General features: G+C 35.7%; 1 protein-coding gene across 3 annotated transcripts in view; it reads left to right on the top strand.

Annotated features, from left to right (window-relative positions):
* LOC102809162 (fumarylacetoacetase-like) overlaps window positions 1-19,020 on the top strand; it is a 73,028-nt gene that overhangs the window by 18,439 nt on the left and 35,569 nt on the right. The window contains exons 1-7 of one of the 3 annotated variants that reach the window (XM_085506322.1): window positions 309-450; window positions 685-795; window positions 8,733-8,854; window positions 13,581-13,721; window positions 14,679-14,776; window positions 14,939-14,991; window positions 18,301-18,400. In XM_085506322.1, the coding sequence (XP_085362448.1) occupies window positions 8,751-8,854; window positions 13,581-13,721; window positions 14,679-14,776; window positions 14,939-14,991; window positions 18,301-18,400 (496 nt within the window). In that variant the 5' untranslated portion in view covers window positions 309-450; window positions 685-795; window positions 8,733-8,750. Of the gene's footprint in view, window positions 1-308; window positions 451-684; window positions 796-8,732; window positions 8,855-13,580; window positions 13,722-14,678; window positions 14,777-14,938; window positions 14,992-18,300; window positions 18,401-19,020 lie in introns of those variants that run through there. The other 2 variants (XM_085506321.1, XM_085506320.1) reach the window with 2 other exon arrangements.

Here is a 19,020-nt window from a genome sequence, read left to right on the forward strand (position 1 = left end):
AAAGTTAAATTAATTAAAGTAGTTAAGTCAAACTGACTGAGATTGCAATTCATAAATATTAATTACTTACATGTGGTCCTACTACTAGACGCGCGGACATGCGTGGGACTGTCCGGACACAAGATTTCGTACTCTGTACCGTTCATGAGATTTATCGTATACAAACTTGCACTGCAACAGAAAACACAAAGACGTTACGATATTCTTAGGATACCAATTTCATTGCACGTGTACGTAGCATTGTCACCCCCATGGATCGAATGGTATTGTCCTATTGTTAAACTCTAACCAACATTAGTAAACAACATGGCAGACTTGACTCGCCGGAATGCCCGGGCGTCGATCATAAAAAGTGTGGATAGCTGCTTGAATTCGCCACTCTGTTTCAAATTTTGAGCATCAATGAATATTATACAGTACAAGGATTGCTACCGCTGCCCCGTGCGTTAGGTATTTCCCCCGTTCACCCCCGCACGTGCCCGGACAGTCCCATGCATGTCCGTGCGTCTAGTAGTACAGTGTAGGACCCCTTACATGTGTATGCATATTAAAGACATTAGTGATACATGTACACTCAAACCAGGCTCTTACTACAGTTTGTCAATAGGTACATGTACATGTATGTGTTAATATATCCGTACTTGAATATCAATGTGTCAGTAATTACATTTCTTTATCATTTAGCCTCGTCATCGCATTGGTGTTGCTATTGGAGACCAAATACTTGATTTAAGCTGTATTAAGGATTTGTTCACAGGACCTGTATTATCTGAATGTAATCATGTATTTGATGAGGTATGTATTCACTACCAGTACTAGACTATCTGAATGTAATCATGTATTTGATGAGGTATGTATTCACTATCAGTACTAGACTATCTGAATGTAATCATGTATTTGATGAGGTATGTATTCACTATCAGTACTAGACTATCTGAATGTAATCATGTATTTGATGAGGTATGTATTCACTACCAGTACTAGACTATCTGAATGTAATCATGTATTTGATGAGGTATGTATTCACTGCCAGTACTAGACTATCTGAATGTAATCATGTATTTGATGAGGTATGTATTCACTACCAGTACTAGACTATCTAAATGTAATCATGTATTTGATGAGGTATGTATTCACTACCAGTACTGGACTATCTGAATGTAATCATGTATTTGATGAGGTATGTATTCACTGCCAGTACTAGACTATCTGAATGTAATCATGTATTTGATGAGGTATGTATTCACTATCAGTACTAGACTATCTGAATGTAATCATGTATTTGATGAGGTATGTATTCACTATCAGTACTAGACTATCTAAATGTAATCATGTATTTGATGAGGTATGTATTCACTACCAGTACTAGACTATCTGAATGTAATCATGTATTTGATGAGGTATGTATTCTCTACCAGTACTAGACTATCTGAATGTAATCATGTATTTGATGAGGTATGTATTCACTATCAGTACTAGACTATCTGAATGTAATCATATACAAAATGTATTTGATGAGGTATGTATTCACTGCCAGTACTAGACTATCTGAATGTAATCATGTATTTGATGAGGTATGTATTCACTACCAGTACTAGACTATCTGAATGTAATCATGTATTTGATGAGGTATGTATTCTCTACCAGTACTAGACTATCTGAATGTAATCATGTATTTGATGAGGTATGTATTCACTATCAGTACTAGACTATCTAAATGTAATCATGTATTTGATGAGGTATGTATTCACTACCAGTACTAGACTATCTAAATGTAATCATGTATTTGATGAGGTATGTATTCACTACCAGTACTAAACTATCTGAATGTAATCATGTATTTGATGAGGTATGTATTCACTACCAGTACTAGACTATCTAAATGTAATCATGTATTTGATGAGATATGTATTCACTGCCAGTACTAGACAATCTAAATGTAATCATGTATTTGATGAGGTATGTATTCACTATCAGTACTAGACTATCTGAATGTAATCATGTATTTGATGAGGTATGTATTCACTACCAGTACTAGACTATCTGAATGTAATCATGTATTTGATGAGGTATGTATTCACTATCAGTACTAGACTATCTGTATGTAATCATGTATTTGATGAGGTATGTATTCACTACCAGTACTAGACTATCTGAATGTAATCATGTATTTGATGAGGTATGTATTCACTACCAGTACTAGACTATCTGAATGTAATCATGTATTTGATGAGGTATGTATTCACTGCCAGTACTAGACAATCTGAATGTAATCATGTATTTGATGAGGTATGTATTCACTACTAGTACTAGACTATCTAAATGTAATCATGTGTTTGATGAGGTATGTATTCACTACCAGTACTAGACTATCTAAATGTAATCATGTATTTGATGAGGTATGTATTCACTATCAGTACTAGACAATCTGAATGTAATCATGTATTTGATGAGGTATGTATTCACTGCCAGTACTAGACTATCTGAATGTAATCATGTATTTGATGAGGTATGTATTCACTGCCAGTACTAGACTATCTGAATGTAATCATGTATTTGATGAGGTATGTATTCACTGCCAGTACTAGACAATCTGAATGTAATCATGTATTTGATGAGGTATGTATTCACTGCCAGTACTAGACTATCTGAATGTAATCATGTATTTGATGAGGTATGTATTCACTACCAGTACTAGACTATCTAAATGTAATCATGTATTTGATGAGGTATGTATTCACTACCAGTACTAGACTATCTGAATGTAATCATGTATTTGATGAGGTATATATTCACTGCCAGTACTAGACTATCTAAATGTAATCATGTATTTGATGAGGTATGTATTCACTACCAGTACTAGACTATCTGAATGTAATCATGTATTTGATGAGGTATGTATTCACTACCAGTACTAGACTATCTGAATGTAATCATGTATTTGATGAGGTATGTATTCACTGCCAGTACTAGACTATCTGAATGTAATCATGTATTTGATGAGGTATGTATTCACTGCCAGTACTAGACTATCTGAATGTAATCATGTATTTGATGAGGTATGTATTCACTACCAGTACTAGACTATCTGAATGTAATCATGTATTTGATGAGGTATGTATTCACTACCAGTACTAGACTATCTGAATGTAATCATGTATTTCAGTATTTGATGAGGTATGTATTCGCTGCCAGTACTAGACTATCTGAACGTAATCATGTATTTGATGAGGTATGTATTCACTAGTACTAGACTATCTGAATGTAATCATGTATTTGATGAGGTATGTATTCACTATCAGTACTAGACTATCTGAATGTAATCATGTATTTGATGAGGTATGTATTCACTACCAGTACGAGACTATCTGAATGTAATCATGTATTTGATGAGGTATGTATTCACTGCCAGTACTAGACTATCTAAATGTAATCATGTATTTGATGAGGTATGTATTCACTACCAGTACTAGACTATCTGAATGTAATCATGTATTTGATGAGGTATGTATTCACTGCCAGTACTAGACTAGCTGAATGTAATCATGTATTTGATGAGGTATGTATTCACTACCAGTACTAGACTATCTGAATGTAATCATGTATTTGATGAGGTATGTATTCACTACCAGTACTAGACTATCTGAATGTAATCATGTATTTGATGAGGTATGTATTCACTATAAGTACTAGACTATCTGAATGTAATCATGTATTTGATGAGGTACATGTATGTATTCACTATCAGTACTAGACTATCTAAATGTAATCATGTATTTGATGAGGTATGTATTCACTATCAGTATTAGACTATCTGAATGTAATCATGTATTTGATGAGGTATGTATTCACTATCAGTACTAGACTATCTGAATGTAATCATGTATTTGATGAGGTATGTATTCACTATCAGTACTAGACTATCTGAATGTAATCATGTATTTGATGAGGTATGTATTCACTATCAGTACTAGACTATCTGAATGTAATCATGTATTTGATGAGGTATGTATTCACTATCAGTACTAGACTATCTGAATGTAATCATGTATTTGATGAGGTATGTATTCACTATCAGTACTAGACTATCTGAATGTAATCATGTATTTGATGAGGTATGTATTCACTGCCAGTACTAAACTATCTGAATGTAATCATGTATTTGATGAGGTATGTATTCACTATCAGTACTAGACTATCTGAATGTAATCATGTATTTAATGAGGTATGTATTCACTGCCAGTACTAGACTATCTGAATGTAATCATGTATTTGATGAGGTATGTATTCACTATCAGTATTAGACTATCTAAATGTAATCATGTATTTGATGTAGTATGTATTCACTGCCAGTACTAGACTATCTGAATGTAATCATGTATTTGATGAGGTATGTATTCACTACCAGTACTAGACTATCTGAATGTAATCATGTATTTGATGAGGTATGTATTCACTACCAGTACTAGACTATCTGAATGTAATCATGTATTTGATGAGGTATGTATTCACTACCAGTACTAGACTATCTGAATGTAATCATGTATTTGATGAGGTATGTATTCACTACCAGTACTAGACTATCTGAATGTAATCATGTATTTGATGAGGTATTCACTACCAGTACTAGACTATCTGAATGTAATCATGTATTTGATGAGGTATGTATTCACTGCCAGTACTAGACTATCTGAATGTAATCATGTATTTGATGAGGTATGTATTCACTGCCAGTACTAGACTATCTGAATGTAATCATGTATTTGATGAGGTATGTATTCACTATCAGTACTAGACTATCTGAATGTAATCATGTATTTGATGAGGTATGTATTCACTGCCAGTACTAGACTATCTGAATGTAATCATGTATTTGATGAGGTATGTATTCACTATCAGTACTAGACTATCTAAATGTAATCATGTATTTGATGAGGTATGTATTCACTATCAGTACTAGACTATCTGAATGTAATCATGTATTTGATGAGGTATGTATTCACTATCAGTACTAGACTATCTGAATGTAATCATGTATTTGATGAGGTATGTATTCACTGCCAGTACTAGACTATCTGAATGTAATCATGTATTTGATGAGGTATGTATTCACTATCAGTACTAGACTATCTGAATGTAATCATGTATTTGATGAGATATGTATTCACTACCAGTACTAGACTATCTGAATGTAATCATGTATTTGATGAGGTATGTATTCACTATCAGTACTAGACTATCTGAATGTAATCATGTATTTGATGAGGTATGTATTCACTACCAGTACTAGACTATCTGAATGTAATCATGTATTTGATGAGGTATGTATTCACTGCCAGTACTAGACTATCTGAATGTAATCATGTATTTGATGAGGTATGTATTCACTATCAGTACTAGACTATCTGAATGTAATCATGTATTTGATGAGGTATGTATTCACTACCAGTACTAGACTATCTGAATGTAATCATGTATTTGATGAGGTATGTATTCACTATCAGTACTAGACTATCTGAATGTAATCATGTATTTGATGAGGTATGTATTCACTACCAGTACTAGACTATCTGAATGTAATCATGTATTTGATGAGGTATGTATTCACTGCCAGTACTAGACTATCTGAATGTAATCATGTATTTGATGAGGTATGTATTCACTGCCAGTACTAAACTATCTGAATGTAATCATGTATTTGATGAGGTATGTATTCACTATCAGTACTAGACTATCTGAATGTAATCATGTATTTGATGAGGTATGTATTCACTATCAGTACTAGACTATCTGAATGTAATCATGTATTTGATGAGGTATGTATTCACTGCCAGTACTAGACTATCTGAATGTAATCATGTATTTGATGAGGTATGTATTCACTGCCAGTACTAAACTATCTGAATGTAATCATGTATTTGATGAGGTATGTATTCACTATCAGTACTAGACTATCTGAATGTAATCATGTATTTGATGAGGTATGTATTCACTGCCAGTACTAAACTATCTGAATGTAATCATGTATTTGATGAGGTATGTATTCACTGCCAGTACTAGACTATCTGAATGTAATCATGTATTTGATGAGGTATGTATTCACTATCAGTACTAGACTATCTGAATGTAATCATGTATTTGATGAGGTATGTATTCACTGCCAGTACTAGACTATCTGAATGTAATCATGTATTTGATGAGGTATGTATTCACTACCAGTACTAGACTATCTGAATGTAATCATGTATTTGATGAGGTATGTATTCACTATCAGTACTAGACTATCTGAATGTAATCATGTATTTGATGAGGTATGTATTCACTGCCAGTACTAGACTATCTGAATGTAATCATGTATTTGATGAGGTATGTATTCACTACCTTGTATTCAGTACTAGATTGTCTACATAGTAGATTGCTACTCCTTTTTGAAAACACTTACCTTGGCTGGCAGATTTGTTAAATTAGTGATGATAACTTTTCTAATTTTAGTAAATTTGTTGATCATTTTTGGTAACAAAATCTATTTTTGACGTTTCAAAATAACCAGCCAGATTGTTTAGATGTTTCATATGTAGGTATGATTTGATTCATTCTTCAATCAGATTTGTTCATTTTCTGTTGATAAGTCTAATTTTATTGAATATTCTTATCTTCAAAATGCTGGTTGATTTGACATTCTCATGCATTTCAAACACCAGGGGTATCAATTGACAGGCAGTTAATTTTACTTTTAAGTCCCTGTTCGGACGCAGTCCGAAAACAGGGACTTATGTTTTGATGTGCGTGCGTCCAGACCTGTGTCTTAGAAATGCCTGGACCAATCACAATCAAACTTCACACGTACATCATACATGATATTATACATATGCACGTCAATTTGTTTCACGATCTGATTCAAGATGGCCGAATGGCGGCCATTTTGTTTTAATGAATGCTGTTCTAGTGCCATATCTCTGCCATGCTTTGACTGATCATGTTCAAATTTTATATATTGATTATACATCATGAAATAAATATATTGGGTTGACTATCTGATTCAAAATGGCCAAATGGCAGCCATTTTTGTGCTAAAAAAAAATTAAGCATTTCTGGCATTACAGAACTGGATCTTGGCATTAATGGATGGATTTTGTTCAAACTTTTTACATACATTAGAGATTTGGGGTTTCTGATGCACATCATTTTATTTTTCAGATCTGATTAAAAATGGCTGACTGACGGCTATTTTGTTTAAATGAATGCGCTTCTAGAGCCATATCTCTGATATGCTTTGACTGATTATGTTCAAATTTTATGTATTCGTTTTACATCATGTGATACATATATAGATGTATTCAAAATGGCCGACTGGTGGTCCGAAAACAGGGACTTATGGATTGTCCTCCGTGTGTCCATGCATCCCTGTGTTCGTGCGTGCATGCATTCAGACTTGTATCTTAGACATGCCTGGACCAATTTGTTTTTCAGATCAGATCGGAAATGGGCAACTTGCGGTCATTTTGTTTTTTGAATGCAGACCAATATCTGACATGCTTTGACTGATCATGTCGCACATATGCACAGGTATTAGTTTGACAATCAGATTCAAGATGGCCAAATTGCCAAATTTCTTCTATTCCATTTCACAATGAAAACTGTTCTTTCGCCATGTCTCTGACATTTTTTGGCTGATTACAATCACATTTTACAACAACATTGCACTTCATGTGACACTTTTAAACTTTTTAAAACTTGGTGTATGTATTTATTTTATTTTACTGAATGCACTCAAAATGGTTCAGTGGTCAATGTTGTTCCATCCTCAGTTTTCTGACTTTGCTTTTACTGTTCACGTCTATTGTTTTCTTTCTGTTTTTATTAGCCATTCTATTTGCCATAAATTATCATTTCTGTTAATGGAATATACAATGTGCTACAAACAGAGTGATATGAATCACGCAAATAAACTGACTCCAGTTTTATCATGAATATTACATCATAAGTGTCAAAATAAATATTGCAATGTAATTTATATTGTGCATGAAGATTGAAAGTTTTTACAGTTGAAATGAATGACTTCTGCCAACTGTAGTTTTTGTTTGATGTGTCTATAATTTGACCAATTAAGTTAAATTAATTGTGTTTTTATTCTTCGACCTGGTTCTCATGCAATAGATGAATTAAAACCAATACACTAAAATCCATGTACTTCATACAGTTGGTCAGAATAAAGACAAAGGAAATTGTCGATACTATCATAGAGGGCAGTAACTTCGATTCTGCGCTTGCCTTATCATCTGAAAATTTTCCATTGCAAATCGCGTTGTACGAATTCGCCATTTTGTTTTAGTTAATGTTGTTCCAGAGCAATATCTCTCAATATGGACAAGTATTCGCTTGACGATCAGATACAAGATGACTGATCAATCATTTCAATCATAATCAAACATCAGCTTCTGGATCCATATCTCTGGCATGTTTATGTTCAAACTGTATAACTATAGGCAAAACTTAATTTCTTAAATTTCACAACAAACGGGGACTGTGCCATGCATAGCTTGTTGATAAATATTTTAGTCAAATTGTGTAAAAAAAAATATACTGTTCATTTGATACTTGCAGTATACATTTGTAGGTATCCTTCATAATTTTAATGATAACTTGAATTCTCCGATTTTACTGGATATATTTGAATATCTTTATAATTACATATATAATTTGATTAACTCTTTGATTTTGATCGTTGTCAGCCAGTATTAAATGGATTTATGTCACTTGGACCAGCAGCTTGGAAGGAGGCAAGGTCTACACTACAACAATTATTGTCCACTGATGAGCCAAAATTGAGAGATAATTCACAGTTGAGAGATAAGTAAGTGATTTTCATATTGGTTTTATTTAAAATATTCAGAAGTTTTAACCCCACATGTAGGTTGGCAAATTAACATAGATATGTAGATTATGTAGGACAACTTACCACATCCTACCGCACCACTTACCACATCCTATCAGACCACTTACCACATCCTACCAGACTACTTTCTACACAGTTTCCCAAAAGATCGTTCACCTTATTGTTCAGGCATTTACCCCCCTCACATTCGACACCACCAGGTCAGCCAGCTGGCGTCTGGTTTTCTATCTGGGTCATATGTGTGGGCTGATCGCATAAAATGTTCAGAATATATCAGTATGTCTCACTGGCTTGAGTGATACCCACATGACCACACCATGGGGCAAAGTCAAATCTGGACATCACAGACTTTCTGAGTCCCAGCTCTGTACCTAAGCCCTTCATAGTGTGGGTAAAACTTGTGAGCAGGTTGCCACATCCTTGGGGAGGACAGTACATTGGATTTTGAAGTGGACCAAGCGTCACATGCACGGTGCAGGCCTTGAAGATAAGCCCCGATCTGGTCGTCCTCGTGTGCTCACTGCCAGAGCTAGAGACATCATCAGGAAGGCCAAAGGCAGAAGACGATAGTCATGCAGGCGGTTGAGTCTAAGAGCACTGTTCATCACTATTTGACCCAGAAAATTAGTTTGAGGGCATACAAGAAGCCCAAAATACCTTGACTGACAGAGATTCAGAAAGGGAAGAGGCTGTCTTTCGCCAGGATGTATGCCAGCTAGACCACATAGGACTCGGAGAACTGGATTTTCTCCAACGGGTGCCCTTATATTTGTTTCCAACGCCCAACAGTCAAAATGATCAGGTCTACATCGATAGTCCTGAGAAAGTGCCTCCTACCAGATCACTTACCACATCCTACCAGACTACTTTCCACATCCTACTAGACTACTTTTCCCATCCTACTAGACTACTTTTCACATCCTACTAGACTACTTTTCACATCCTGTCAGACTACTTTTCACATCCTACTAGACTACTTTTCACATCTTACCAGACTACTTTTCACATCCTGTCAGACTACTTTTCACATCCTACTAGACTACTTTTCACATCCTACCAGACTACTTTTCACATCCTACCAGACTACTTTTCACATCCTACCAGACTACTTTTCACATCCTACCAGACTACTTCCACATCTTACCAGACTACTTTTCACATCTTACCAGACTACTTTCCACATCCTACCAGACTACTTTTCACATCCTACCAGACTACTTTTCACATCCTACCAGACTACTTTTCACATCCTACCAGACTACTTTCCACATCCTACCAGATCACTTCCACATCCTACCAGACTACTTTTCACATCCTACCAGATCACTTACTACATCCTACCCGACTACTTTCCACATCCTACCAGACTACTTTCCACATCCTACCAGACTACTTTCCACATCCTACCAGATCACTTACCAAATCCTACCACACCACTTTCCACATCCTACCAGACTACTTTCCACATCCTACCAGACCATTTTCCACATCCTACCAGACTACTTTTCACATCTTACCAGACTACTTTCCACATCCTACCAGACTACTTTTCACATCCTACCAGACTACTTTTCACATCCTACCAGACTACTTTTCACATCCTACCAGACCATTTTCCACATCCTACCAGACTACTTTTCACATCTCACCAGACTACTTTCCACATCCTACCAGACTACTTTTCACATTCTACCAGACTTCTTTTCACATTCTACCAGACTACTTTCCACATCCTACCAGACTACTTTTCACATCCTACCAGATCACTTACTACATCCTACCAGACTACTTTCCACATCCTACCAGATCATTTACCAAATCCTACCACGCCACTTTCCACATCCTACCAGACTACTTTCACATCCTGCCAGATCACTTACCACATCCTACCAAAGACTACTTTCCAAATCCTACCAGCAACATTTCATATCCAACATCTTGTGCATACTTTGAGCAATTCACTTCAAAATTTTAACCTGAATAGTGTATCATGGCATGCATGCAATAATTCATGTATGTAAATGTGTCGAAATGGGCGTAGTGCGAGTAGTTAGTAGCACTAATCCGAAAAAGTACTAGATCTAGCGCTAAAATGGCACTAGATATAGTGCTAAAATGTGCACAGTGCGAGTGGCATTTTTATCGCATTGTCAACGACGTCGAATAATAGGAGGGGCATCACCAACCACTTTCATATGCAAACTACAAACAGTATAAAACATCGGCAATATGCGCGAAATATCCATAATACACAAAAAAAATGTATAATACTTTCTTTATATAATACCGGATTCTGCCGTAAATTCGCCCATCCGAAAAATCACCCTGGGGATTTCACGGCTAGTGGGTGCTTATTTGGGGTGCAAAATTTCAAGAAATAGTCATCAAATATTTTTGGGGGACTTCCATTTTCATTGAAGTATCCAACTACGCAGACTTTCAATGCCGTCAGTTGGGCCACCCAAGACGAAAGAAACTATTGCAGAATTAACAATAATTAATAATTCTTGCTGAATTAAAAAGTAGACCGCCTGAAATTTCATTACAATGTCGCCCAGTGTCATTTTTCAAAAACATCTGTTTGTTTTTTATTGGTAACGAAGGTATATTTTAAACGAAGTTTCATATAAAAACTAACACAACTGCATTGCTTAGTAGCAAACGATCACAGTTGTGCAATCCGGTCATGCTGTGTTTCACAATTGTTGAATATTACTCAGTAGTGATTATAATAACGCACAAAAAATAAATTCGTTGAATTGTTATGAAATTCAAATAAAATTCAACTTAGTTTCATCGTAAAAAAATGATTCCGCTCGCATATAAACGCTTGATGCTGTGTGGTATCCGCCATGTTTCTCTTGCATGAGTTGAGCTAATAGGTCAAATCGCTAATTAACCAATCAAAATGCATAGCTCATTCAAATATGTTAATGTTATTGAACGCAACGTGGAAAAGATTTACCGATGTTGTAGTATGATCTTTTGGCTTGGATTTTGATGGGAAAATGGCATGATTTTTTTTTTCAAATCTAAAAATAGATGAACTGAGCATTAGAAGAATAATTTAACATTGTTTACAGTTATAACAGCTCTTTGTCCAAACGAAGCTTACCCATTCACGCTAGTCACAATAAACACGCTCTTGAATAAAAACTTAAATAGACTATTTTAGGCATCAGGAAAGATTGAAATGTTACGCCAAAATATTAATAAAAAAAACTTTAAAAACTGCCGAAAAATCGCCTTTCGCGATTTCTTGGTCCCATTTTTTTTAACGTGACCATAAAATATGTGCACATTATGATGCTACGGTCAACACACATGCACACTTGGTTTTTTTAGCTGTGAAGGGTTAAAATATGCATTTCACAACCGGAAATTCAACAGACGAACTTGTTACTTCACAGATTTCACATGTTTTAATTATTAGCAACTGTAACAAGAACAAGATTGTGAGAGTCTACAACAAAAAATCCTAAGGACTCCTAAAAAATATCATTGCAAAGAAAGTGTCTAGACATGTATTTTATGGTCACGTTAAAAAATCGGCGAGGTTATATCATATCCGCTAACTGGTTACTTGTGTAAGCAATCACAAACTATCATCGACATCAAAGATGATCTAGACAATGTCCTTATCAGGATTAACTTGGGTTGAAACAAAAGGAAATAAGCCACTTAAGAGGCTTGAATGGCCACTTGCGATGCGTTGTGGCTCCTTCCGTTAGTACCTCCATGCTCCGAATATTACCGAATGCTCGAGATTAGCATAACCCATTGTACGAAGGTGCTAAAAGCTAACAAGAACAATGTTTGTGAACAAACATTGACAAACGATCATAGGGTAAAGCTAAAACAATAGCGTCGTGGCTTTTTCCGTTAGTACCTCCATGGTACAATGTAACAACAGGTTTGCGTGAATCCACTTTTACCATTTGTTGATTATGTCCGCAAAGGTCAATGTCATGACAACCAGACAACGATTTATTTTCTGTCTAGTTCCCAGCGGTAGTGAGCAACATGCCCATTCACAGGTCGCCGTACACACAAAATCCACCAAGCTTTACAGGGACCTGGGGCTTAGACTGAGAGTATACAAAATTTTATTTTATTTAGTTCATATATGGCATCATAATAAATGAGTAGCCTGATTTCTTAAAGAGTCAACCTCAATAAACTTTTTCATTTCAAGATACTCTATCTTCATCTGAATATGCCTGTCATATTAATGTGTGATAGCTTTACATTAACCCTTATTCTTCAAACCCAATACAATTTTACATTGACTTGTCCAGATGAGGGTTAAAAGTTCATTGATTTCAAAGTGTCCAGGATTGACAGGAACTTTTTTCATGTTTTTTTTTTTTTTTTTTTTTTTTTTTTTCTTTTAAATTTTTTTTTATTCACATATTTTCCCAAAAAAGTACATTACTTCAAAATAATCCTACATGTCAAAAAGATATACATAAAGGTAATTAACACATAAAATGAAGCAATATTAGAAAAAGAAAAAGAGAAGGGGGAAAAGTGGGGAAAAAAAATGGTTGGGGGAGGGGCTGTTGTTGTTAGTGTGTGTATGAGGGAGGGGTTCATTTGTTTTCTTTTATTAACTGTTGAATTCCATTAATTTACAATGACTACATGTTAAATAAACTTTTTTCATGTTTTTTTTTTCTAATAGGGCATTTGTATGTCAGAGTGATGCCACAATGCATTTAGCAGCTAAAATAGGGGATTATACTGACTTCTATTCATCTGAATACCATGCTACAAATGTAGGAATTATGTTTCGTGGAAAGGATAATGCATTAATGCCAAACTGGTAGGTATCTCTTAAATTACAACTTTGCACTGTAGAAATCTGTAAATTATGTATTAAAAGATAAGCTCACTACCATTCTGTTCATTTCCACAACTCAAATTGATTGCACCATAAATGTAAATGTACAGAGTTGTCCTGTGTAAGCCTGATTGCAAATGTTCCTCTTCAAGAAGTACTCTATGTAAGCTTGACTGCAACTGTCTCCCTTCCACAATTACTCTATGTAAGCTTGACTGCAACTGTCTCCCTTCCACAATTACTCTATGTAAGCTTGACTGCAACTGTCTCCCTCCCACAATTACTCTATGTAAGCTTGACTGCAACTGTCTTTCTTCCACAATTACTCTATGTAAGCTTGACTGCAACTGTCTCTCTTCCAAAATTACTCTATGTAAGCTTGACTGCAACTGTCTCCCTTCCACAATTACTCCATGTAAGCTTGACTGCAACTGTCTCCCTTCCACAATTACTCTATGTAAGCTTGACTGCAACTGTCTCTCTTCCAAAATTACTCGTTGTAAGCTTGACTGCAACTGTCTCCCTCCCACAATTACTCTATGTAAGCTTGACTGCAACTGTCTTTCTTCCACAATTACTCTATGTAAGCTTGACTGCAACTGTCTCCCTTCCACAATTACTCTATGTAAGCTTGACTGCAACTGTCTCTCTTCCAAAATTACTCGTTGTATGCTTGACTGCAACTGTCTCCCTCCCACAATTACTCTATGTAAGCTTGACTGCAACTGTCTCCCTTCCACAATTACTCTATGTAAGCTTGACTGCAACTGTCTCCCTTCCATAATTACTCTATGTAAGCTTGACTGCAACTGTCTTTCTTCCACAATTACTCTATGTAAGCTTGACTGCAACTGTCCCTCAATTTTGTTGCAAATAATGTGATGCATTCATCCAAACCTTGTCTGACAATAATAATTAGTGTCTTACTGTGTCCATTAGGAAACATCTTCCTGTTGGTTACCACGGTCGTGCTTCGTCTGTCATAGTCTCTGGTACACCAATCCGAAGGCCAAAGGGACAGTTGAAGCCAGATGATAGTAAGTGATAATTTTGTTTTTTATAGGAAGGGTACATTAGGCAAACCAGTGTGTCTTAGTGGCTCAAGCCTTCCTTTTGAAAATGTCCTGTTCATTATTTTTATAGTTAATTATTACTTGCCTTGTAATTATCCTAATGTAAAAATATAACTTGTTTTACAGACAAACCACCAATATTTGGTTCTTGTAAACTGCTGGATGTTGAATTGGAAATGGTATGTCAAATGCTCTATCTATATGTATCTATCATTACCACATTTAGGGGAGAATAGAATACCAAACTGGTTGTAGTTCACATGGTATCTATCATTACCATATTTAGGGGAGAATAGAATACCAAACTGGTTGTAGTTCACATGGTATCTATCATTACCACATTTAGGGGAGAATAGAATACCAAACTGGTGGTAGTTCACATGGTATCTATCATTACCATATTTAGGGGAGAATAGAATACCAAACATGTGGTAGTTCACATGGTATCTATCATTAACGTATTTAGGGGAGAATAGAATACCAAACTGGTGGTAGTTCACATGGTATCTATCATTAACGTATTTAGGGGAGAATAGAATACCAAACTGGTGGTAGTTCACATGGTATCTATCATTACCACATTTAGGGGAGAATAGAATACCAAACTGGTGGTATACACATGGTATCTATCATTACCACATTTAGGGGAGAATAGAATACCAAACTGGTGGTAGTTCACATGGTATCTTTCATTACCACATTTAGGGGAGAATAGAATACCAAACTGGTTGTAGTTCACATGGTATCTATCATTACCACATTTAGGGGAGAATAGAATACCAAACTGGTTGTATACACATGGTATCTATCAATACCATATTTAGGTGAGAATAGTATACCAAACATGTGGTAGTTCACATGGTATCTATCATTAACATATTTAGGGGAGAATAGAATACCAAACTGGTGGTAGTTCACATGGTATCTATCATTAACATATTTAGGGGAGAATAGAATACCAAACTGGTTATAGTTCACATGGTATATATTATTACCACATTTAGGGGAGAATAGAATACCAAACTGGTGGTATACACATGGTATCTATCATTACCATATTTAGGGGAGAATAGAATACCAAACTGGTGGTAGTTCACATGGTATCTATCATTACCATATTTAGGGGAGAATAGAATACCAAACTGGTGGTATACACATGGTATCTATCATTACCACACTTAGGGGAGAATAGAATACCAAACTGGTGGTATACACATGGTATCTATCAATACCATATTTAGGGGAGAATAGAATACCAAACATGTGGTAGTTCACATGGTATCTATCATTAACATATTTAGGGGAGAATAGAATACCAAACTGGTGGTATACACATGGTATCTATCATTACCACATTTAGGGGAGAATAGAATACCAAACTGGTTGTAGTTCACATGGTATCTATCATTACCACATTTAGGGGAGAATAGAATACCAAACTGGTGGTAGTTCACATGGTATCTATCATTACCATATTTAGGGGAGAATAGAATACCAAACATGTGGTAGTTCACATGGTATCTATCATTAACATATTTAGGGGAGAATAGAATACCAAACTGGTGGTAGTTCACATGGTATCTATCATTACCACATTTAGGGGAGAATAGAATACCAAACTGGTGGTATACACATGGTATCTATCATTACCACATTTAGGGGAGAATAGAATACCAAACTGGTGGTAGTTCACATGGTATCTATCATTACCATATTTAGGGGAGAATAGAATACCAAACTGGTTGTAGTTCACATGGTATCTATCATTACCACATTTAGGGGAGAATAGAATACCAAACTGGTGGTATACACATGGTATCTATCATTACCACACTTAGCGGAGAATAGAATACCAAACATGTGGTAGTTCACATGGTATCTATCATTAACATATTTAGCGGAGAATAGAATACCAAACTGGTGGTAGTTCACATGGTATCTATCATTACCACATTTAGGGGAGAATAGAATACCAAACTGGTGGTAGTTCACATGGTATCTATCATTACCATATTTAGGGGAGAATAGAATACCAAACTGGTGGTATACACATGGTATCTATCATTACCACATTTAGGGGAGAATAGAATACCAAACTGGTGGTATACACATGGTATCTATCAATACCATATTTAGGGGAGAATAGAATACCAAACATGTGGTAGTTCACATGGTATCTATCATTAACATATTTAGGGGAGAATAGAATACCAAACTGGTGGTATACACATGGTATCTACCATTACCACATTTAGGGGAGAATAGAATACCAAACTGGTGGTATACACATGGTATCTATCATTACCACATTTAGGGGAGAATAGAATACCAAACTGGTGGTAGTTCACATGGTATCTATCATTACCATATTTAGGGGAGAATAGAATACCAAACTGGTTGTAGTTCACATGGTATCTATCATTACCATATTTAGGGGAGAATAGAATACCAAACTGGTGGTAGTTCACATGGTATCTATCATTACCACATTTAGGGGAGAATAGAATACCAAACTGGTTGTAGTACTCATGGTATCTATCAATACAATATTTAGGGGAGAATAGAATACCAAACTGGTGGTATACACATGGTATCTATCATTACCACATTTAGGGGAGAATAGAATACCAAACTGGTGGTAGTTCACATGGTATATATTATTACCACATTTAGGGGAGAATAGAATACCAAACTTGTGGTATACACATGGTATCTATCATTAACATATTTAGGGGAGAATAGAATACCAAACTGGTTGTAGTTCACATGGTATGTATTATTACCACATTTAGGGGAGAAGAGAATACCAAACTGGTGGTATACACATGGGTATCTATCATTAACATAAATTATTTACGACCACTTGCCACATTGTGTAGCATTTCAAATTGCTATGGCATTCATCCAGACATGTGTCCATCCTCCAGTCTTGGTTGTAATTTGTGTGTACATTTGTTGTGCACTGAACATCGGTGTCATGGGTCACTATTGTCTTGCTAGGGGCTTCTAGCTGTATGTCTAAAATCTAAGATGCTACTATCATGTATTCAGGGACTTGTAAACAAAGATAATTGCAAAGAGGCAGAGTCACAATAATGTAGCAACAGCAAAGTCTAGTATTTAGTGTGGTAAAATACATATTGCCAGCCCATTCACAGCCAGTAATCCAGACAATGTTTTTTTCTAGGGGCATTTTACTATTTCATACATACAGGAATAAATCAAACTGCCACATGTGGACCTCTCTGATTTGTTCATTTCGTGATGATATCTTCAGTTTTTAATTAAAACGTGCATTGCTAACAGCGGAGCTATCTCAGCAGAGAGGCTGCTTGTTTTATTAAAAATAGTAAAAGGAAATATAAATCATGTTTCTTGCATGCCTGGGTCAATTTCCTTCATGAAAAGTTGATGATATAATTCCCACTGTCTTGAGATTCTTTTATTTTGGTAACATTTCTATTTGTGTTGTATATTTCTACTTGTAGGCATTTTTTGTCGGCCCTGGCAACAAGCTAGGGGAGCCAATACCAATATCTAAAGCACATGAACACATCTTTGGTATGGTCATCATGAATGATTGGAGTGGTAAGTTGTCACATTTACAAAAAACACTTGCGCCATGGCAGCCTGTAGGAAATCTGTATTGTTGCTATGGCAGCATGTAGAAAATCTGTATTGTTGCTATGGCAGCCTGTAGGAAATCCATATTGTTGTTATGGCAGCCTATAGGAAATCCATATTGCTGCTATGGCAGCCTGTAGGAAATCCATATTGTTGCTATGGCAGCCTGTAGGAAATCCATATTGTTGCTATGGCAGCCTGTAGGAAATTCATATTGTTGCTATGACATCCTGTAGAAAATCCATATTGTTGCTATGACATCCTGTAGGAAATCCATATTGTTGCTATGGCAGCCTGTAGGAAATCCATATTGTTGCTATGGCAACCTGTAGGAAATCCATATTGTTGCTATGGCAGCCTGTAGGAAATCCGTATTGTTGCTATGGCAGTCTGTAGGAAATCCATATTGTTGCTATCGCAGCCTGTGGGAAATCCATATTGTTGCTGGACATTCTTAAGGAAATCCGTATTGCCACTATGGCTGCCTTTAGGGAATGAACATTGCACAATCAAATATGCACAAAGAACTAGTTTTTACACTGCTAATCTCAAACCATGTGTTATCTCATACTTGTATGCTGGGA

Source organism: Saccoglossus kowalevskii, chromosome 12 (assembly GCF_978046115.1).
Source record: "Saccoglossus kowalevskii chromosome 12, keSacKowa6.1, whole genome shotgun sequence".
Lineage (NCBI taxonomy): Eukaryota > Metazoa > Hemichordata > Enteropneusta > Harrimaniidae > Saccoglossus > Saccoglossus kowalevskii.